The 21613-nt window shown below is 51.4% G+C and overlaps 2 protein-coding genes across 5 annotated transcripts in view; one reads left to right on the top strand and one right to left on the bottom strand.

The window, feature by feature from the left end:
- The first annotated feature begins 4650 nt into the window (after positions 1-4650).
- Positions 4651-15942, top strand: LOC122385670 (alpha-tubulin N-acetyltransferase 1-like). 4 transcript variants are annotated; one of them, XM_043374106.1, is made up of 8 exons: positions 4862-5192; positions 5908-6063; positions 9737-9917; positions 11974-12121; positions 12445-13539; positions 13713-13794; positions 14547-14568; positions 14750-15942. In XM_043374106.1, the coding sequence occupies exons 1-8, from the start codon at positions 5050-5052 to the stop codon at positions 14828-14830; spliced, it is 1908 nt and encodes a 635-aa protein (XP_043230041.1). In that variant the 5' UTR covers positions 4862-5049; the 3' UTR covers positions 14831-15942. The 4 variants fall into 4 exon arrangements, with proteins under 4 accessions (XP_043230042.1, XP_043230045.1, XP_043230041.1 ...); XM_043374107.1 differs by lacking the exon at positions 14547-14568 and having other exon boundaries at positions 4651-5192; positions 14728-15942; XM_043374108.1 differs by lacking the exon at positions 12445-13539 and having other exon boundaries at positions 4888-5192.
- A 2304-nt stretch (positions 15943-18246) lies between these two features.
- Positions 18247-21613, bottom strand: part of LOC122385674 (LIM homeobox transcription factor 1-beta.1-like) — a 59435-nt gene continuing 56068 nt past the window's right edge. The window contains exons 3-8 of the mRNA XM_043374119.1: positions 20726-20967; positions 20297-20433; positions 19486-19672; positions 19224-19286; positions 18833-18929; positions 18247-18472 (exon numbers count right to left, since the gene is read on the bottom strand). Coding sequence (XP_043230054.1) covers positions 18355-18472; positions 18833-18929; positions 19224-19286; positions 19486-19672; positions 20297-20433; positions 20726-20967 — 844 coding nt within the window. The 3' untranslated portion in view covers positions 18247-18354. The remainder of the gene's footprint in view (positions 18473-18832; positions 18930-19223; positions 19287-19485; positions 19673-20296; positions 20434-20725; positions 20968-21613) is intronic.

The following is a 21613-nucleotide window of genomic DNA, read 5'->3' as shown; positions in this document are numbered from 1 at the left end:
AAAGTGCCTCAAGAGTTCGTCTGATCGCCAAAATAAGGGTCGCAATCGATTCCTCGGGTCAATATCTAGCCGCAGCCTCGGGTTCCAGATGTGTGCAACTTACCCCTTACCCCTTAATCGGCCCTTAAAGGAAGGGGCGCGTCAAAAGTGCCTCAAGAGTTCGTCTGATCGCCAAAATAAGGGTCGCAATCGATTCCTCGGGTCAATATCTAGCCGCAGCCTCGGGTTCCAGATGTGTGCAACTTACCCCTTACCCCTTAATCGGCCCTTAAAGGAAGGGGCGCGTCAAAAGTGCCTCAAGGGTTCGTCTGATCGCCAAAATAAGGGTCGCAATCGATTCCTCGGGTCAATATCTAGCCGCAGCCTCGGGTTCCAGATGTGTGCAACTTACCCCTTACCCCTTAATCGGCCCTTAAAGGAAGGGGCGCGTCAAAAGTGCCTCAAGGGTTCGTCTGATCGCCAAAATAAGGGTCGCAATCGATTCCTCGGGTCAATATCTAGCCGCAGCCTCGGGTTCCAGATGTGTGCAACTTACCCCTTACCCCTTAATCGGCCCTTAAAGGAAGGGGCGCGTCAAAAGTGCCTCAAGGGTTCGTCTGATCGCCAAAATAAGGGTCGCAATCGATTCCTCGGGTCAATATCTAGCCGCAGCCTCGGGTTCCAGATGTGTGCAACTTACCCCTTACCCCTTAATCGGCCCTTAAAGGAAGGGGCGCGTCAAAAGTGCCTCAAGGGTTCGTCTGATCGCCAAAATAAGGGTCGCAATCGATTCCTCGGGTCAATATCTAGCCGCAGCCTCGGGTTCCAGATGTGTGCAACTTACCCCTTACCCCTTAATCGGCCCTTAAAGGAAGGGGCGCGTCAAAAGTGCCTCAAGGGTTCGTCTGATCGCCAAAATAAGGGTCGCAATCGATTCCTCGGGTCAATATCTAGCCGCAGCCTCGGGTTCCAGATGTGTGCAACTTACCCCTTACCCCTTAATCGGCCCTTAAAGGAAGGGGCGCGTCAAAAGTGCCTCAAGGGTTCGTCTGATCGCCAAAATAAGGGTCGCAATCGATTCCTCGGGTCAATATCTAGCCGCAGCCTCGGGTTCCAGATGTGTGCAACTTACCCCTTACCCCTTAATCGGCCCTTAAATGAAGGGGCGCGTCAAAGGTGCCTCAAGGGTTCGTCTGATCGCCAAAATAAGGGTCGCAATCGATTCCTCGGGTCAATATCTAGCCGCAGCCTCGGGTTCCAGATGTGTGCAACTTACCCCTTACCCCTTAATCGGCCCTTAAAGGAAGGGGCGCGTCAAAAGTGCCTCAAGGGTTCGTCTGATCGCCAAAATAAGGGTCGCAATCGATTCCTTGGGTCAATATCTAGCCGCAGCCTCGGGTTCCAGATGTGTGCAACTTACCCCTTACCCCTTAATCGGCCCTTAAAGGAAGGGGCGCGTCAAAAGTGCCTCAAGGGTTCGTCTGATCGCCAAAATAAGGGTCGCAATCGATTCCTCGGGTCAATATCTAGCCGCAGCCTCGGGTTCCAGATGTGTGCAACTTACCCCTTACCCCTTAATCGGCCCTTAAAGGAAGGGGCGCGTCAAAAGTGCCTCAAGGGTTCGTCTGATCGCCAAAATAAGGGTCGCAATCGATTCCTCGGGTCAATATCTAGCCGCAACCTCGGGTTCCAGATGTGTGCAACTTACCCCTTACCCCTTAATCGGCCCTTAAAGGAAGGGGCGCGTCAAAAGTGCCTCAAGGGTTCGTCTGATCGCCAAAATAAGGGTCGCAATCGATTCCTCGGGTCAATATCTAGCCGCAGCCTCGGGTTCCAGATGTGTGCAACTTACCCCTTACCCCTTAATCGGCCCTTAAAGGAAGGGGCGCGTCAAAAGTGCCTCAAGGGTTCGTCTGATCGCCAAAATAAGGGTCGCAATCGATTCCTTGGGTCAATATCTAGCCGCAGCCTCGGGTTCCAGATGTGTGCAACTTACCCCTTACCCCTTAATCGGCCCTTAAAGGAAGGGGCGCGTCAAAAGTGCCTCAAGGGTTCGTCTGATCGCCAAAATAAGGGTCGCAATCGATTCCCCGGGTCAATATCTAGCCGCAGCCTCGGGTTCCAGATGTGTGCAACTTACCCCTTACCCCTTAATCGGCCCTTAAAGGAAGGGGCGCGTCAAAAGTGCCTCAAGGGTTCGTCTGATCGCCAAAATAAGGGTCGCAATCGATTCCTCGGGTCAATATCTAGCCGCAGCCTCGGGTTCCAGATGTGTGCAACTTACCCCTTACCCCTTAATCGGCTAGATATTGACCCGAGGAATCGATTGCGACCCTTATTTTGGCGATCAGACGAACCCTTGGGCCACTTTTGACGCGCCCCTTCCTTTAAGGCCCGATTAAGGGGTAAGGGGTAAGTTGCACACATCTGGAACCCGAGACTGCGGCTAGATATTGACCCGGGGAATCGATAGCGACCCTTATTATAGGCGATCAGACGAACCCTTGAGGCACTTTTGACGCGCCCCTTCCTTTAAGGGCCGATTAAGGGGTAAGGGGTTAGTTGCGCACATTTGGAACCCGAGGCTGCGGCTAGATATTGACCCGAGGAATCGATTGCGACCCTTATTTTGGCGATCAGACGAACCCTTGAGGCACTTTTGACGCGCCCCTTCCTTTAAGGGCCGATTAAGGGGTAAGGGGTAAGTTGCACACATCTGGAACCCGAGGCTGCGGCTAGATATTGACCCGAGGAATCGATTGCGACCCTTATTTTGGCGATCAGACGAACCCTTGAGGCACTTTTGACGCGCCCCTTCCTTTAAGGGCCGATTAAGGGGTAAGGGGTAAGTTGCACACATCTGGAACCCAAGGCTGCGGCTAGATATTGACCCGAGGAATCGATTGCGACCCTTATTTTGGCGATCAGACGAACCCTTGAGGCACTTTTGACGCGCCCCTTCCTTTAAGGGCCGATTAAGGGGTAAGGGGTAAGTTGCACACATCTGGAACCCGAGGCTGCGGCTAGATATTGACCCGAGGAATCGATTGCGACCCTTGTTTTGGCGATCAGACGAACCCTTGAGGCACTTTTGACGCGCCCCTTCCTTTAAGGGCCGATTAAGGGGTAAGGGGTAAGTTGCACACATCTGGAACCCGAGGCTGCGGCTAGATATTGACCCGAGGAATCGATTGCGACCCTTATTTTGGCGATCAGACAAACCCTTGAGGCACTTTTGACGCGCCCCTTCCTTTAAGGGCCGATTAAGGGGTAAGGGGTAAGTTGCACACATCTGGAACCCGAGGCTGCGGCTAGATATTGACCCGGGGAATCGATTGCGACCCTTATTTTGGCGATCAGACGAACCCTTGAGGCACTTTTGACGCGCCCCTTCCTTTAAGGGCCGATTAAGGGGTAAGGGGTAAGTTGCACACATCTGGAACCCGAGGCTGCGGCTAGATATTGACCCAAGGAATCGATTGCGACCCTTATTTTGGCGATCAGACGAACCCTTGAGGCACTTTTGACGCGCCCCTTCCTTTAAGGGCCGATTAAGGGGTAAGGGGTAAGTTGCACACATCTGGAACCCGAGGCTGCGGCTAGATATTGACCCGGGGAATCGATTGCGACCCTTATTTTGGCGATCAGACGAACCCTTGAGGAACTTTTGACGCGCCCCTTCCTTTAAGGGCCGATTAAGGGGTAAGGGGTAAGTTGCACACATCTGGAACCCGAGGCTGCGGCTAGATATTGACCCGAGGAATCGATTGCGACCCTTATTTTGGCGATCAGACGAACCCTTGAGGCACTTTTGACGCGCCCCTTCCTTTAAGGGCCGATTAAGGGGTAAGGGGTAAGTTGCACACATCTGGAACCCGAGGCTGCGGCTAGATATTGACCCGAGGAATCGATTGCGACCCTTATTTTGGCGATCAGACGAACCCTTGAGGCACTTTTGACGCGCCCCTTCCTTTAAGGGCCGATTAAGGGGTAAGGGGTAAGTTGCACACATCTGGAACCCGAGGCTGCGGCTAGATATTGGCCCGAGGAATCGATTGCGACCCTTATTTTGGCGATCAGACGAACCCTTGAGGCACTTTTGACGCGCCCCTTCCTTTAAGGGCCGATTAAGGGGTAAGGGGTAAGTTGCACACATCTGGAACCCGAGGCTGCGGCTAGATATTGACCCGAGAAATCGATTGCGACCCTTATTTTGGCGATCAGACGAACCCTTGAGGCACTTTTGACGCGCCCCTTCCTTTAAGGGCCGATTAAGGGGTAAGGGGTAAGAGCTAGGGCCAAATAAAGGTCATATTCTTGCTCCCCGTCCCCCAATTGACCTAACATGAGTTTTTTAAGCGATTCTGAATCCGACGCTGTATTCGTTGCTGTTGCTGACGCTAACTTCACGGACATATCAAAAGAGACGTAAAAAGCAAACTATAAAACACTGTTTGCCTAATTCATGGATAAAAGATTAAGAACTGAATAAATTTTAAATATTCTGAATTTTATCAGGTATTTAGTAAGACATTTGACGCTAAAACAAATGCAAATGTAGAAAAGTGTTGTAATAAACGTCATTTATAAATCATCAATTGTACGGCAATTGTACGGTCAGTCATCAACAGCGGCCACTAATGAAAATACACTTCACGTAATTTTGATGACGTACACAACACTATCTAGTAAAATAATTGTTTGAAGGATAAATTATGCAACAGATCTTGAATATGCGCCCATTCTGAGATCATTTTCATAATTTGTATCCCAATGACCAGCTTTGTTGATGAAAAACTGCAAAAAACGTGTTTCAAACCTGGACTCTAAACTTTTTGCAGAATCTTAAAGCGTCATAACAAAAGACAAATTATTTTATCTGCACTTTGGCCTCGGATCCGATTGAAATTGTTTTGATTTGTCCCAGTTTTCTAGACCCCTCACAAGTGTCACGGGCATGCTCGCGGGTTTGGCGCGGCAGGTGTGAGCTTGAGGGCAAATATTATCAGTGTATTGAAACTTTGGTGGCAGCCTGTGTGTTTATTGGCAGAAGCAACTGGAAAATTAGTCATGAACTTTCAATTTTCGTTGGATTCTATTTTCCCTGAAGATTTGATGATCATCGGACGAGATCTCACTCCAAAAGTGGTTGATGGATCCCTGAATTCATCAACTCCTTCAGAGTATTACTACAAACACTTCTGCAGACTTGAGTGAGTAAAAACCTGCATCAATAAACTGAAACTGTGAAACATAAAATGCTCCAAATGACCTAACATTCTTGCATTCCTTCAGAGCTGACGGTGCTGAGAAAATCACACTGATAGATCCAGCTCAGATCCTGGATCATGGATCTGAGCTGGATCATTAACACACAAGATCCAGCTTAGATCTGTGATCCTGGATCATAGATATGAACTGGACTACTATCCTGGACCATGGATCTAACTAAGCTGGTCGGTCCTGGATCATGATATTGCATCATGGATCTGAGCTGGATCTTGTGTGATTTTCTCAGAACTGTCAACTCTGAAGGAATGGCAAGAATGTTAGGCCATTTGGATCATGGATGGCTTTGTAAGCAATGATTTCCACAGCAATTACATGCTTGAACTCCTTTGATCTCAAAGCCATCAGATTCTCCTGAATGGTTGTCTGGGATCTGTTCACATGTCTGGCTATTGTCAAATATAATTTTGCTTGTCAGTGTGGCAGTATGCACTATAGTTTTCTATATGCATAGGTACCACCAATACAATGAATGCCAGATTCAGGCCATAATTTTGTTATAATTATTCATCATGATAACTTATGCAACTTTATTATTGTCTGGCAGGCATCCACTTGACATGGCATGCAATTGTTTGAGGCATGTTAATTGTTAGCATTAATCATATTGAGAGACCTAAAACTGTGTAATCTTTGCAGCCCATCCAGCAAGATGGCACTGGGTGAAGTGTTGGACAGAATGGGAGCTGCATCAGCACGTGCTCAGGGTCTCTCACAGGTCATCACAACCATGGAGAAGCTGAGGACTTCAGAGAATCACATTGTGTACATTATCACCAGGAAGCACCCTGACAGGTGGGTGCAACCAATTTGGAGACTGGCTACAGCTTCTTCTCACCTCATTGATTCAACCTTAAAGGGACCCTCCCACCTTAACATTAGATTTGAGTTGAGATAGCCAAAATGGGGTCCCTGGCTCACAATTACCGGTTTCGGCACTCACAACATCGAGAAATGCCTTAAATCGGAAATATTGAATTTCAAAATTGCAGCATTTTGATTCAGAGGGGCTAATGCATAGGAATACCCCTCTGAATGTGTGACGTCAGCGCAGATATCTAACGATTTTAAATCTTTTGCTAAAACGTTTGGTAGCACGCGGTGGTATATGCTGCTTTGCGCGCAACAAATGCCGCACTTTCAAATAAAATCGCTAGGAACAGCGGAGATCCCAAAAAGTAAACAAAAGTAAAAGTCTAATATCTTGAAAACCGGTGAATATTTTTCGATGAAATTTGGTAGATATTCCTTTTTGCTCTTTCTGAACCGAGTGACATCACTTTCATGCCAATTCATTAACTTTTTTGAAGGTGGGAGGGTCCCTTTAATGTCCCATGTCAGGGCAAGCACCAATTCGCAGTGGCATAGTATCTAGCTTCCTGTGGAAGAGTCAGGTTTTTGGGGTCATAGCCAGTGATTTCAAATGCCTCCTAGTTTTGCATATTACTACGCATGTTTCACATATCGTTTTTGGATCCGGTCTCGTGTCGGCTTTTGTTCTGGGTTTATTCTCCGCACGGGTTCTATGCCTCGGTTCTGGTTCCGGTTTCGTCTCGGGTTTCGGTTATAGAACCGTTCCTGATCCTGGTACTGGTGTGGGCCCTTTTCTTTAACGCCCATACCCCAGTCATGGTCTCAGTCCCGGTGAACGGTTCCGGTCTCACTCCTGTTACAGCATCGGTCCTAGCACAGTCTCACTCCTGTTACGGTTTGACTTCTGTTACGGTCTCGGTCCTGGCCCCTGGTCCCGGTATCTGTCCGGGTCCGTGGCTCTGGTCTCAGCTCCGGCTGGCAGTCTTGGTCTCACTCATGCCCTGGTCCGGATCCCTGGTCCCGGTATCGGTCTTGGTCCTGCTCCGGTCTCACTCCTGGTCCCAGTCGCGGTCCTGATCCTGGCCCCGGTGCCGGGTGACCGCCACTGTGTGACGCCCGTTCCACCATCGCTCCGTGGCCTTTCACGTGCCGGGCCCAGTTCAGAGCACCGGCTCGTCTTGCGTGGATGGTCCGCACCAAACCGTGCACACTGCTGGCCGCCGCGGGCAGTCCGGGGCGACAAAAGGTTCAACAGAGCGCACCGACCCGTGGACGTGCCGTGGAAACGGGCCACTTCTGACGCGTGACCCGCGACGCTGGCGGTCCAGCGTGGGAAGTGCGGTCTTTTTGTTACCTAACGACTGCGCAGCGCAAACCGCTGGCTTCGTGGAGCTCCTGCTGTGAACACTTGAACAGCTTCCGCCATTCCGTTTGATGAGTTTGTAAATCCGCAGCAAATGCATGAGCTAAGAGTCTGTATTCTACTCAGTTCAGTTTAGTAGATAACACATGCGTGATTAGTGATTACACATACCGCCGACCGGTCTGACCTCCAAAGTATTTAGGACGTCAAGGTCGATCAGAGGATCGATATAGGAGCTGGTTGTGACCCGCCCCCAGCGCGGCACCGACCGGTTTGGTAGCCCTGGACTGGAACAGATGCCACCATGGTCACTGGTCACTGGTCAACGGTCACTGCGCATTGGTCACCGGTCACTGCGTGTTAGTCACTGCTCGTTGGTCACCGTTCACTGCTCATTAGTCACTGATCGCTGGTTATTGGTCACCGGTCACTGATCATTGGTCATCGGGCATCGGTCACTGCCCTTCGGTCATTGGTCATTAGCCACTGATGAAACTGGGTCAGTGTAGACTGGCAGGACGGCGGGCGCCCGACGCGTGCGTGAGGCGCCTCAGGCCATGGACGCTGGAATTGGTTGGTGCTGTTGCCTCACCGTCCAGAGATAAGATCCACTGGTAAACCAAAGCTGTCAGAAAGAGAACACAGACGTGACATATCATGGCATCTGCACGCTGGTGTAAAGTTGCGGTATTTTCTTATATTCTACGTGCCGTCATACAGGTAGTTTTACTTGTTCTGAGCGCTGTTTATATGTAGTTCGTAAGTTTTCTCTCGCAAGGAAATGGACACCGAACCACAAAAAGCGACAAAATTTATTATAGGTGATCCACAAAACTCGGCAGTCAATTGCAAAAGTCCAACACCACTACCTTCTACCAGTTGTGAAACACACGTCACTGTCAATGACGTAAAAAGGTCGCTGGTATGACTGACATGTGACTCACTCCGTCCTCGTGGAATCCACGCCGTTCTGTCCTCATATGGCGTTATACCGAACAAGTGCCAACTGCCACGTACGGCACGTCCGATCTTGTGAACCTGCCGCCTCATCTCTGGCGGAATACTCGTTCTGCGAACACCGTCATCGGTGCGGGTGTGAGTGAGGGATGAGTAACGAGCCCTGACGATTGAGGCCGCCCGGCGCGCGGCGATGGACGCGCTCTGACCTTGCACTGAGGCGGCGGCCCGTGCAGGCTGGGCTGTCACGGCCGCCGTACCGTGCCGCCGTGCCTTATACGTCCTCCGGTCCGCCCCTGGACGATAGTGGAGCGGGCCAGTCCCGGCCGGTCCACTGATGGGCTGGGCGACAAGCGGATTCTGGTTGCACGTCTGAATTAGCAGGCGGCGGCGGCCGGATTCCCGGCCAACCAGTGTTGCACGCTGTACTGTGCCTGTGTCGAGCTGGCCGGCGAGGAATGTCGGAGTGGGCTGGCAGCCGTCCAAGGCAGCCGCTTCCGCGGCTAATTCAGTGAGATCCTCATTCTAAGCGCTCCGGCAACATGTGGTCCGATGATTCTAGACATCCGGCCGGATAGCTTTGTCTTTGGTGAAATCTGTTGGACACGAAAGGCCTGGAAGCTTAGCTCTAGCCTTTCCGTTTAGGTCAGCATGAATAGCTGGAAGAGGTGGATTAGTGTTCACGCGAGCAGTCAGACGTGCAAAACCGTGAGATTTACAGAAATACAGTATGGATTTTCAGGTCATCACACTGATTTATTCATGTATTCTGCCGAAATCAGACGTCTGCCTGCCTCGGAAACGCTTTCATCGCCGATTGAATTTCGTTTGATTGATTGATTCGTCCCACACAGCTCGTCGTTCTACTCGATTTTATTGTTTTGTGCCCATGGTAGTCTAACCATAAATATGCTATTAGTGTCTTTTACTTGCCTCCCTATTTCCATTATTTTACATAATTACACATCCCGGTGAAAATAGCACTGAGATGATTTCCTGAAACAATCTTCGGCAATTATCACACAATCACGAACGAATGCATCGGGCAGGTCGAAAACTATTAAATTGATATTTGCCCCTGTGTCTTGTAAGAGCGTATTAGCCACTGCGCATCTTGTCTTCTCTAGTCTGTCTCTCTTTCATCCGTTATTTAGAGTGAGATGCCTCGGCGACCATGTCGTCCCTCATCTGTATCATCCTCTTCCCAGTCTCCCCCGCCCTCCCACCTTCCTTCCTGGCTGTCCGTGACCGTCCTCCCCTCTACTCAGGTTTGTGAATGCCGCGGAGCGGACGTCTGCAGCACCTCCCTCTGACCTTCCCCCTCCCCTATCTCAGATCGGTGGACGGCGCCGACATCTGCGTGGGCTTTCTGAAGGTGGGCCGGAAGCGTCTGTTCATCCTGGACTCGTCCGGTGGCCAGAACGAGGTGATGCCCGTCAGTGTGCTGGACTTTTACGTGCACGAGTCGCTGCAGAGGCACGGCTACGGACGACAGCTGTTCGACGCGATGCTGCAGGTGGGTCCGACAGGGTGGGGTGCGCCCCCCCCCCCGACTGTCGCCCCTCCCCAGTCCCGGCCGGTGAGCTGAGCGGGCGCCGCCCATCAGTGCACTGGGCTCGCGGCCGACTGGATGGCTGGCCCACGCCTCTCATCCCTTCTCGAGAGAGCTGGGCCTCAAACTGCCTACTGATCAGATATTCCTTTGTAACAGCAATCTTTGGAAGATAGAGCAATAAAGCATTGTGTGGACGGCCTATATACACACCGGTTTCTTGTCAAGCACAGATATTCCACCACTATCTCGGGACTTTGAATCACCGCGGAATGTGAAAACCCGTTACAGTCACAGCCGCTGCAGATGCGACGCACTGCCCCAAGTGTTCAACATATTTCAATGACAACAGACGGGCTTAGCTTTTACTTATCCGAATAAACTATAAAGCTGACAGCTCAATGAATGGCCATGATGGAGCACAGCTAGTCGCCCTCAAGCTGATTTGAGTCTAAATGACAATTCTTTCTTGATAACATTTAATAAATATGGAACTTACTTGCGTTTTTTTCAGCGTAACTTCGTACGTTAGGAATCTTTTGTTAAGTTGCATGAATATATCTATGTTGCCCAACTCGTTGTTCATTGTGACTTGTTTCAATGCCTCTAACTTAACTTTCCTGCTTCGTAGGTTTCTCTGGACACGATTGCTTAGGTACGAGACGCCATTGCCTCGTACCTTTTCGCATATGATAACGTTAATTTTGTGCATTCCGATTATTGTGTTTCATATTCATTGGATAAAATGAATATTGAATGCATCATATTTATTGAATAAAACATACCACGTTCCTTTTTTCTTTCATATTCGGCGTTTGCTTCCAGTCCAGTGGTTAGTGCTGCAGTTGTCCTTCCTTGAAACACCCGTTGCATGTTGCATTTTCATCGTACCGAGACTTGCTAGCTGTATCGATTCGTCTGTTTTGAATGAGCAATGATCATATTTATTTAAAAGCTGTGTTTCTGATAAAATTATGAATACCCCTACCGTTTTTTTAATGTAATAGCACATTTTTATCTTGCTCTGTTTTCTCATTGCACGCCGCGTCGTGCTGCCATTCGACATGGCATTCGCTAACTGCGTTGCTGCTTCACGGTGCCTGACATAAGTTTCGCCGCTGCTTCCTCCGGTCCGCACATTGTACCGTTGCACTGCCGTCATCGCACCAAGTGAAACAGAACGATCGGGCGTCTTTGTTCAACAGACTGTGGTCGTTTATATGATTACGTTTCGTGCAGTGTTTCTATTATGTCCATCTGCAGTAACCATCTCTACTTGCCGCTCGTTGAAGTGTCTAACAGGCCACTCAGTCGGTATGCGATCTGGCTGTTGTGTCGCCCTATGTATCACTTTCATTGTCGGTCCATGCACTGCTGAGTACGGTGACGGCTCCATGCACCCCGCCCCAGCCCGGCCCGCTGGTATTCCATTGTTGTCGGCCGCCGCGGGTTGTACTTGGCTGCCGTCGTGTGACCGGCTCTCACACAGGTGACCGTCACGTGCCCTTCACACCAGCCCGGCGCTCTGCCACCGCAGGCAGCCGCCGTGTTTATACAGCGACGCGCTCCACCGAGCCGGCGCTTTTGTCGAGTTCGAGACTACCCTTCTATATCGATAGGAAACTCCATCATTGTTACATTCCTTAATCTTGCTAAATGACATTCACTTTCCCGGTCATTGCTAGATGAGTCGATGTGCTGTCATTGGGTAGGTAACTACCCATCGTCCCCTTAGTTCATAGCAGAGCTGCGGATTCGATGGATTTTTGGACCCCGACTCCGAATTCGACTCCGGCTTTCAAAAACCATCTCCGACTCCGACGCCGGTAGAATTGTCGACCCTGACTCCATCTCCAACTCCGACTCCGCAGCCCTGGCTCATAGCGTACCCCTTACTTTGTCACAGCTTCTTACCTCATTCTTTCGCGCTTTTGCCCCCGCCGCGGTCATAGTCACTGTATTTCCTTTTATTTATAAATCTCTAATCGTGCCCCATTTCGCCCCATTTTTTTTTTCGCAGACGGAGCGAGTGGAGCCGGTACATCTGGCCATTGACCGGCCCTCGGATAAGCTCACCTCGTTCTTGGCCAAACACTACGGACTGCGACAGCCCTGCCCGCAGATGAACAACTTTGTCGTCTACCCGGGATTTTTCTCAGACCGCGAAGGTGAGAACGTGCCGAGGAATGGAAGGCAGTGGAATGGAATGGAATGGAATGGAATGGAATGGAATGGAATGGAAGGCAGTGTAGCGCGTGGTGTTGGTGCGATACCGTGCTGTACGCTGGCTAGGAATGTGCTGACTGTTGAAGTACGATAGGTCAACTTGTTTTTGTTCATTGTTGAACCTCACGTGGCTGGGGAGAGCTAGGCCATTCTCCCTGCCAGGCTGACTGAGGATACAATATCAGTAGCTACCTACTCTACTCCGATGACTCCTAGTTCCGATGACGTTGCAGCAGACGTGTAATGTTTGGTACCAATCCTCCAGGTGACGCCCTGTTCAGTGTCCGTGTGGCGCCTGTCTCCCCGGCCTGGTGGCCGGCGGCCGGCCGTCGCTCAGCCACCGACCCCGCCGTGGAGCCCGTGTCAGCCTTTCATTCTCCCGGCCGTCACTCGTTCGGCCGCCGAGGCTGTCGTCGGCTGGTGACCTCCTGTGTCCCTCCGACCGACCGGCGACTGGCTGCGGCGGCCGCTCGGGGTGGATTACACCATCCTCCATCCTCCCCCTCCCGTCCCAATCCTCTCTCCTCACCCCTCTCCTCCCCGGGTTCTGGTCATCCTGGTAGAGCTCATCCGGTGATACCACAGGTCCCTGGGGTAGAGTCCACACCAGGGGAGGGGTCCTCACTGACTGAGACCGTAGGAGCTCCCCGGGTGGCGCGAAATGTGGTGCATCCTCTTCAGTGGCCGGTAAACGGGGAGAGGCCGGGTCTGGGTGCTGCGGAGGGTGCTAGGTCTGGGTCAAATCTGAACCAGTCTCCGGTGGTTTCGGTCTCTCAGAGGGATGGTGGGGTGGGAGGGGATCAGCGTCAGATAGAGCACACATCAGGGGATGTGCCTATAGGAGGGACAAAACCGTCCGGAAATGTTACCGAGATGGTCGGTGATCTGTCCGGATCGAGAGAAGTTAGCTCAGCGGGGAGATCTGCGAAAGCTACATCGGTCAACTCAGGAGGGTTTCTCCCCGCAATATCCCCGCAGAAATTCAACAACCCTCCCTCGGGTGGGCCATTTCCCTCTCTACCTTCATTAAAACATGGTGTTCCCTCCCACCCGGATGGATCTTCCATTGACCGCAGATCATCGACTGCATCCCCTCATCGTTCTAGTCCCGTCACCCACCTCGACAGCTGTCCCACTGGGAGGGGTTTCCCGCCTCCCCACCCGGCGGGCCGTCGATCCTTCCCTTACCTGTCCTCCTGCCAGTCGCCGGCTCCACCAGTCCGCGGCCAGCCGGCCTGCGGGCCGCCCCTGCCTCAATCTCGGGGCTCGCCCGTGCTGCCGAACTGTGGACCGCTGCCAGTGCCACCTACCGACGGTGGAGCGAACCAGACGCCCTATCCTTACCCCTGCCTCCTCTCCAGTGAGTGATCCTAGTAATCCAGCTGATTCCTTATTATGGCTTGGTTTTTAGACATCCATATAAAGGCTCCACATCAAATATCGCATTTCTGCGATCCGTCGTTCATTCTGTGTTGATTTGGGGAATATACACGGGCCCTAGCCGTCATAATGATAAAGCCTGCTCAATTGCAGAGGATGAGCTGTTCTATCCCAATAAGAGGCGATCACCGATGAAGAACGGGTATGAAGTCACTTCGATGGTCGGAGTCAACGGGTAAGTAATCGCAAGAAAAATGCTAGCGTCACAGTGGCCTTGTGTACCGACTCATCACGTACCGACTACCGAGTAGATACTTTTTCCAAGGTTAATAATGATGCTTCTCCGGTTCTCATTGTTTGCCGTGCTGGCAACAGCTCACGTTTGGGTTGTGTTTAATTGTAAAGTTTGCATTGTGCTTCCGAGCTTTTGGATTTTATGTGCTCTCATTTAACAGTTCATGCATCGCGTTATTATATATCTGACCGTTTGTTCCGTTCAATGTAAGTTCCCACCTAGTATCTTGTCGGCTTGGATTCTTGTCAGAGGTCGCTACCGTCACCACGCTGTCTGCTATACCCAGGTGGCGCAGTCTCTCCCCTCTCTGACCCTCGCCGCTCGCCCTCAGGTTGCCCTCGTTCGGCCGCCACAGCCACGGCTGTTGTTAACGTACCCAGGTGGCGCTGTCTCCCTCACTGACCCTCACCCCTCGCCCCCAGGTCGCCCTCGTTCAGTCGCCACAGCCACGGCTGTTGTTAACGTACCCAGGTGGCGCTGTCCGCTCCCTAACCCTCACCGCTCGCCCCCAGGTCGCCCTCGTTCAGTCGCCACAGCCACGGCTGTTGTTAACGTACCCAGGTGGCGCTGTCCGCTCCCTAACCCTCACCGCTCGCCCCCAGGTCGCCCTCGTTCAGTCGCCACAGCCACGGCTGTTGTTAACGTACCCAGGTGGCGCTGTCCGCTCCCTAACCCTCACCGCTCGCCCCCAGGTCGCCCTCGTTCAGTCGCCACAGCCATGGCTGTTGTTAACGTACCCAGGTGGCGCTGTCTCCCTCCCTGACCCTCACCGCTCGCCCCAGTTCGCCCTCGTTCAGTCGCCACAGCCACGGCTGTTGTTAACGTACCCAGGTGGCGCTGTCTCCCTCACTGACCCTCACCGCTCGCCCCCAGGTCGCCCTCGTTCAGTCGCCACAGCCACAGCTCGGCGGCGAGTCCGTGCCGGCCGGCCAGTCGTGAGGTCCGTAACCTGCACGATCACCACCAGCTCTGGTAGCTGATAGTCGGTGATCGGTGCCGGTGATCAGACGGGCGTCGGACGAGGCGGTGAGCGAGGAACCGCCGTGGGACGTACGACGTTCAGTAAGAGCAACACGAACACAGTCGCGTGGGGAGGATGTAGGTTGCCTGCGTGTTCACAGGGCAGGGCAGGTGTCACTGTATTGTATATTGCCTCATGTATAGACATGCCCTGTGTTGCAGACGGGTGGTAGCTAAAATTGGTAGCTTTATATGGGAACAAACACACCAGTTGCTACTGCGAGGCCAGGCAGAGTGGTGTCTGCGCGCCGGGCTCTGCCTGCCCCCCCCCCCCCCCCCCCCCCCTAAGACACCGCGTCAGGCACAAACAATCCGTCCCAATCGCTCCTCGCTTGCTGGCCGGAAAGCAGCTACTGAAGATTCATAAGCCGTGCGCCTCGTTAGGAAGACACCGCTGGAAACTGGAGATTATTATATATCCGTCTACTTAATGTTATAATGGCTGTTAGAGAGCTAACTTACTGGACTAGTGTAGGCCGCTGCAAACAATTGGTCCGCTAGACGGAATCGGACCGGACCGAACCAGTGGTGGCGTATTTCGCGCTCGGCCGGGTCGGCCACCCACCAGTATTAACCGCTGACGAGCGGCGCCGGAGCGGGCACCGTCACTGCCACCGCTGTCGCCTCCGCCGTCCACTACTGTCCGTTGTGCAATCGTCATGTGCCTGTATTAACCTCCCCGGCTCGGTACAGCCGTGCCGGGCGCTCACTGACACCAAAGACGGCGTGCGCTGCGCCGCGACTCGTCACTGACCCACGTGCAATCTCTGTAACCCACTCACGCTAGTCCTGTCTGCTCCCCGCTGAGTTACTCATTTACTTGTGTCCCGTTGTGTCGTGCTTTCTCTGAATACTCACCCTAATCATGGTTTCGGGACGGGCTACGCACGTTTTGGCAGCTAACGTCTCAGATTAACATATTTATGTGCTCACTCGTTTTATATTTTGCAATGCATAGAGGTGTATGAGCCGTCGTGTAACTTGTCTTAGATAAGTGCACTTAGCTGGTGGGTCCAGTGAAATGGAAGCGTTTGCTGTCTTTAAAGTCAATAAATAGAAGTTTAAATCGTTCGTTTTTAATTACAATTCATTCGACAAAATCGCTGGCTATTTTGCTAGGTCGTCATATTTAGTTATTTTGCTAGGTCGTCATATTTAGTGTTTCGTACTTTCTGTCAGTGACATGCTGACTACTGAGGTCTGAACTCTGAATGCACTAGCAACTTGAAAGATGTTACGATTTACTGCCCAAGTGGCAAGTACGATTCTCACCATCCGTGTTCACTCACATTTCTTTATTACAGATGCAAAAGATTAACAGCTGGTGTTACATACACAGTAGACACACATGAGCGGCCAGCACACAGACATTTCTCCCATTTGATACATATTTCCGGACACCGCTCGACTGTACAGTACAGAGGGCGCCACGGTCGCACAGACTCCATTGCACGGAAAGATCGCCGCTGTGTATGACGTCACACGTATAACCGCACGCTGACCACTGACCAGCCCCCACGCCCTCCCGGTGGAATGTTGAGGCCATCAGCCGCGAGTGACGTCACACACAGACTCTGGGGTATCACAAAACAGCTGCACCGGTGCCCACCACCGCACGGTGCGGGTCCGAGCACAGTCCAGACTGTCTGACAACGCGTCCATGCACGCCACATCCTATTGACATCATGTCAAACACTGTACAGACACAATCTGTACAGTTCGCTTGTCCCGACGGTCTTGTGTTGTCTGTGAGGTCTTTTATTGCAAAAATAGTCCTCACCGATTTGAACATTGATGTAGCATCTGGTGTCAACGGTATGCTGGTCGACAGCGATATAAAGTACACATTTGCTCCATCGTCACCGCTGTCATAACCGACAGTCTACGCCTTTTTACTCTTCCGTTTTCGGAGGAGTATGTGTGACATCATCGCTGTCATCAGCTGTCCACATGCTGCAGCTGTCACAGCGGCGAACACGATCAGCGAGCTGCTGTCGACACTCACGAGCCGGCCAGTGCTCTGACTAGAATTATGGGTGACGGCTGAGTCCACTGGGGCCACTCCTTCACATTTCACAGAATGCCACTGCCCTGCCGGTCTTTTACTGACGAGACTTGTTTGCCGTCCCATGTCAGCCATTTGCAAACTTTATCACTAGCGCTGACCAATCGGTCACATTTCCAAGCGGACTACTGTTAACGCCAGACCCCTTGAGACCCTAATTTTTCGCGATTACTTTTAAGTGCGTGAAGGAATTTCAACCAAGTTCAGGACATGGCCGTTTCAAGACAGGCCGAAACTTTTACAATTTAGATATTTTATCGCCATTTCAATATTTCAGGCACTTGTCATTGACTCGTAATGTTAACTGTTTTTCCATCCTGGATAGAGGCTTTCTACGTCATATGACATTAGGCTCCGCCCACGACTGCGGCATTGACCCGTGCCCATCAGCGACCTCTGTACAAACGACACCCCTGCCATCTGTGAAGGACTATGAATTTCGCTGACGCTTCACGTGCTATGAGTCAATTGCAGCAGACGGTCAAGTAAATGTTAGGCTCTTGTTGACTCTTGTATATAGGACCAAGAGGACCATCACTCTTCAACCTACTACTCAGTCGTGCTTCGAACAAACGTTAACGATTCCTAACAAATACGATTTTCGATGTAGGGTATCTGTTTGAAATACGAGCGAGCCGTATGATGTGAAGCTCAGGCAATTAACTTATTATTGCGTTGTTCGATGGTTGCATAGCGATGTACAAATCGGCAGCTACTTGGTGACATCCGACATCCCATTATCGCATTATCTGCAACGCCATAGGCTTTAAATACAGGTGAATATTTCCTAACCTTGTCAGTTATATGCCATCTGCCCGTCATTTGCAGCTTATATAAAAAAAAATATATCAGCGAACATATCAGCATTGTAGAAGCAATGCGCATTGAGCATTAATGACTCCTTAGTCATCATGTCGCTCTCTGGGCACTGTCAGCCAAGACGCTACGCACAACTCCGCCGGCTTTCGGCACCGCTCGACCGTCGCCCGTCCCCGCTCCCCGCCACAGCGAGAGTGACCGCGCGCCGGCCCGAAACCGCCGCAGGCCAAGACCACAGAGGCGGGGCTTAGCTGTGACGTCATAACGTATCACAGACTGACTGGTGATAGCCTCTACACACCGGATGAAAATCTTGCTCGAAATTTAACATTACGAGTCAATGACAAGTGCCTGAAATATTGAAATGGCGATAAAATATCTAAATTGTAAAAGTTTCGGCCTGTCTTGAAACGGCCATGTCCTGAGCTTGGTTGTAATTCCTTCACGCATTTAAAAGTAATCGCGAAAAATTAGGGTCTCAAGGGGTCTGGCGTTAACAGTAGGGCCTGTTCTGCCGGCTCCTCGGCTAGTTTTTCTCGGCTTGGTTCGGACGTGACGGCGAGTCCTGTCCATCATTTGCCTGCAGTAGCGGGTCCTCAGTGGTCACGGTCGGTGAAGTACGAGTTCTGCATGAGGTACAGCTTGTCGATGGGGTTGATGCTGCCGTAGTTTTGCATCATGTCCAGCGGCTGTGGGGCTGACGACGTCTGCATCCTGCGGAAGACAGTTCCATGGGCTGTCAGTGTTTTGCTCGGACGCATCCTACATACCCGAAGGTTGTTTCTTCATTAGACAAACACTATTCTTTAGAATTGTGTTTTTCTATTGAAAAACAAACTGAGGGTGTTTCCATTTCGGGATAGTACAGGATAAAACGGACGCGCCCGGCCGAATATTGGGGCTCTGAAGGTCGAATGGTTTAGCCTGATACTACCGCTTGGACTCTTTCACGAACGCTGCAAAGGTCTGAATAAGTATTAAGTCGTAACAGTGCACTCGATTAGGCGGCTCAATCGTTCACTCTGCCTCGAAAGATATAAACTAGAATCCATAACGATTGGCGTGGCTACTCACATGTTGGGTTCGGCGTGGCTCTCGTCGAGGTTCTCAAATGAGGCGGTGTCCTCGAGACTGACGTCATCCGAGCCACAGAAACTCTCGTTTGATTGTGCTGAAACAATGGAAAAGAGTTAGTGTGCTGCCGCCTACGGGCGCGCCCCGCCCGGGCGCTCGGGATAGCCGGAAAGGGACGATATTCTTTTTTCGATGACCGAAAGACGAAAAAGTCCATTGGTTGGTAATGGAGGTGAATTGCGAGTAGTTACAGCATAGGGATAAAGGTGTATGGCGATCGGTATACTATTAGAATAAGGCTTTCAAGTGTTCATCTTAATGACTTTTTTCGCTTAGTGGACTGAATGCGTTTATGTGACTGCCTGTGCAGTGTGATTGGTCTGCTGCTTACCGTCAGGGGAGTACGGGTGACCGACGCTGGGCGTTCCAGAGCCGTATGGACTGTCGGCCACATCTGCAGCACAAAGGAGCTCGTTTTTAGATCATGACACGGCACTTAGCGATATAAAGTAACCGATTTCTGACAGCTCTTAGTCCTGGCACATTGCCAACATCAAAAAAGTTCACCGTTGCGAAGTTAGAAATGATCAATACACTACTCTGAGTTTCCATCCCCTGTCACTGGGGAACCATGCCGCTGACTTTTGACTCACAATCAGTATCTGCCTTCTTGTCGGCGGGGTCGGCGGCGTCCTTCTTGTCCGGCTTGTCCTTGTCCTGGCCGTCCTGCTGCTGCTTGGCGCGTCGCTGCAGCTTCTTCATCTTGGCCCGCTGGTTCTGGAACCAGACCTGCACCACGCGCACCGACAGACCCGTCTCCTTGGCCAGCGCCTCGCGGATCTGAAACGGGACCAGAATGATCGGTTATTGGAATTGCATAGGCACAGCGACGATCTTTTGGTGTTGATGGAATGTGATGAGTGATGCGTCAGAGGTCAGAACGGTTTGGTCTTCTTTGATTGGTTTAGGTTTGAGTTTAGGCTTTAGCCGATGCGTTTTCTCGCATCAGTGCGCACCAGCAGCAGTTTTGTTACCCTATGCCTTTTCCTGTGCCTTTTCGGCAAGTTTGTTGTCTCCGTCGTAAAGTTCCGGTAGTTCTGTACAAACTTTGTACGGAAAAGTTCGGTGACGAAACTTTGTCAAAGTTTGTACATGCATTCGAGCGAGATTAGTTTACCGACCGATGCGACACTTGGCTGTCACGTGCAAAGCATTCCTGCTTTCTTGGCTAGTGCTAGTGCACTTAGATAAGTGACACCTATGCAAGTACCTACATTTCTTCGAGACGATCTTATTATCGATGGATGTGCTTAAATAAGAAATATGTAATGTTGGAATGCAATTATTTGTAGGTACAGATACCTATGTGCGTTATTGCTTATGTATCGTATACCAATGCCTGTCACACAGCATTCAAGACGACGAACCGTGATCACTCAATGCCACCCCAGGCGACGATCTCACCTTTCTGCACGGTTTGGGGCTGACCTCGAACGAGGCCTTGAACTGACGCCGCTGGGCTGAGGTCAGGATGGTTCGGGGCCGCTTGGGACCCCTGCGACCGTCCCGAGGCCGGCCCGTCTCGTCACCCAGGTCCAGACCTGCGACAGGGACAGAAGGCCTTCACTACTTGCTGGCTTAGTCAAAAAGAGTGAGACGTTGCAACTATTTTGAAACGCCGTGCATGCATCGACGATAATTTGCGACTTGAAGGACGACGACCTAGTTGGGCGGCGTCATCGAAATGCTGCAGTTTGAACTTATCATGAAACACCAACCGCTGCATGACAATAATCACTTGATTCCATTCATTTCCATGTATAGCATCGCAATGTCACTATCGTTAGTTTGATGCCACAATGCCATCGGCTAACTCCTCCATTGCACAGTTACCTGGAATGCCGGCGTCCCAGAAGTCTCCCTGTGTCTGCTGCAGCATGAACATCTCCTTCTCATAGTCGGCCCTGCAGAGCAGCTGGCCCTGTCGCAGCACGAACTGGTCGCCCTTCTGCAGCAGCTGGCAGCACACCACGCACACGAAACACTGCATGTGGTACACCTGTGTCTGGGCGCGCATCACCAGCTCGTGGGGCAGCGCGCGCTCCCCACACCCGGAACACTTGAACAGGTATAGCCTGCGGGCAGACGGGCGGCAAGGTTAGAGGGGCGTCTGGTGGCGGCACGCAGGACCACAGGTCACAGATGGGTGGAGTGTAGCGTAGCCGGAAAGGCAGACAAAAACAAACCTGAAACGAACGCGTGTCTAAAATCACTGCTGCTCTTCAGCTGCGGTCGGGCAAACATGGCAGTGGGACAGACATAACGGGAATTATTTACACAAATAAATGACTACACAATTGCCGCCCCGTGACAAAAGAAAAAGATTTAGAAGCTAATCGTCCTAGCTTCTGAATCATGAACGTTAGGCTGCGCAGTGCGCACAATGCGCATAGCTGCATTAACCCTCGCCCTGGCAGGGCATTTTTCATAACACGGTCTGGCAGGGGGGGGGGGTCGATGCGACCCCTCGCGATTGGCTCCTATGGCACCTAGAAACGCCAAATTTGGTAGGTAGGTGGGCCCCCTGGAGTTGTCGCCCCTGTGCAAATTTGGTTGCTTTAGGTTAATATTTAGGAGGGCTTTGGGGGTAAAAATGTAAAAATTCCGCTAAAAACAGGTCAAAAGCTTTTCGCTTATAACTTTTGATCTAAGTAAGATAGAGCAAAAAGAAGAGCACCAGTGAGCTCAGCACGTCAAGTCGCGTCGAATGATATGCTTTTT

Source organism: Amphibalanus amphitrite, unplaced genomic scaffold (assembly GCF_019059575.1).
Source record: "Amphibalanus amphitrite isolate SeventyFive unplaced genomic scaffold, NRLGWU_Aamphi_draft 000226F_arrow, whole genome shotgun sequence".
Lineage (NCBI taxonomy): Eukaryota > Metazoa > Arthropoda > Thecostraca > Balanomorpha > Balanidae > Amphibalanus > Amphibalanus amphitrite.
The sequence above is the reverse complement of the archived record's forward strand: the minus strand, read 5'-3'. Positions and strand labels throughout refer to the sequence as shown.

Coding starts and splice junctions, on each gene's coding strand:
- LOC122385670 (XM_043374107.1), top strand. CDS start 5,050: ATGAACTTTCAATTTTCGTTGGATTCTATTTTCCCTGAAGATTTGATG. Junction 5,193..5,907: donor AAACACTTCTGCAGACTTGA/GTGAGTAAAAAC, acceptor TAATCTTTGCAG/CCCATCCAGCAAGATGGCAC. Junction 13,540..13,712: donor TTACCCCTGCCTCCTCTCCA/GTGAGTGATCCT, acceptor GCTCAATTGCAG/AGGATGAGCTGTTCTATCCC.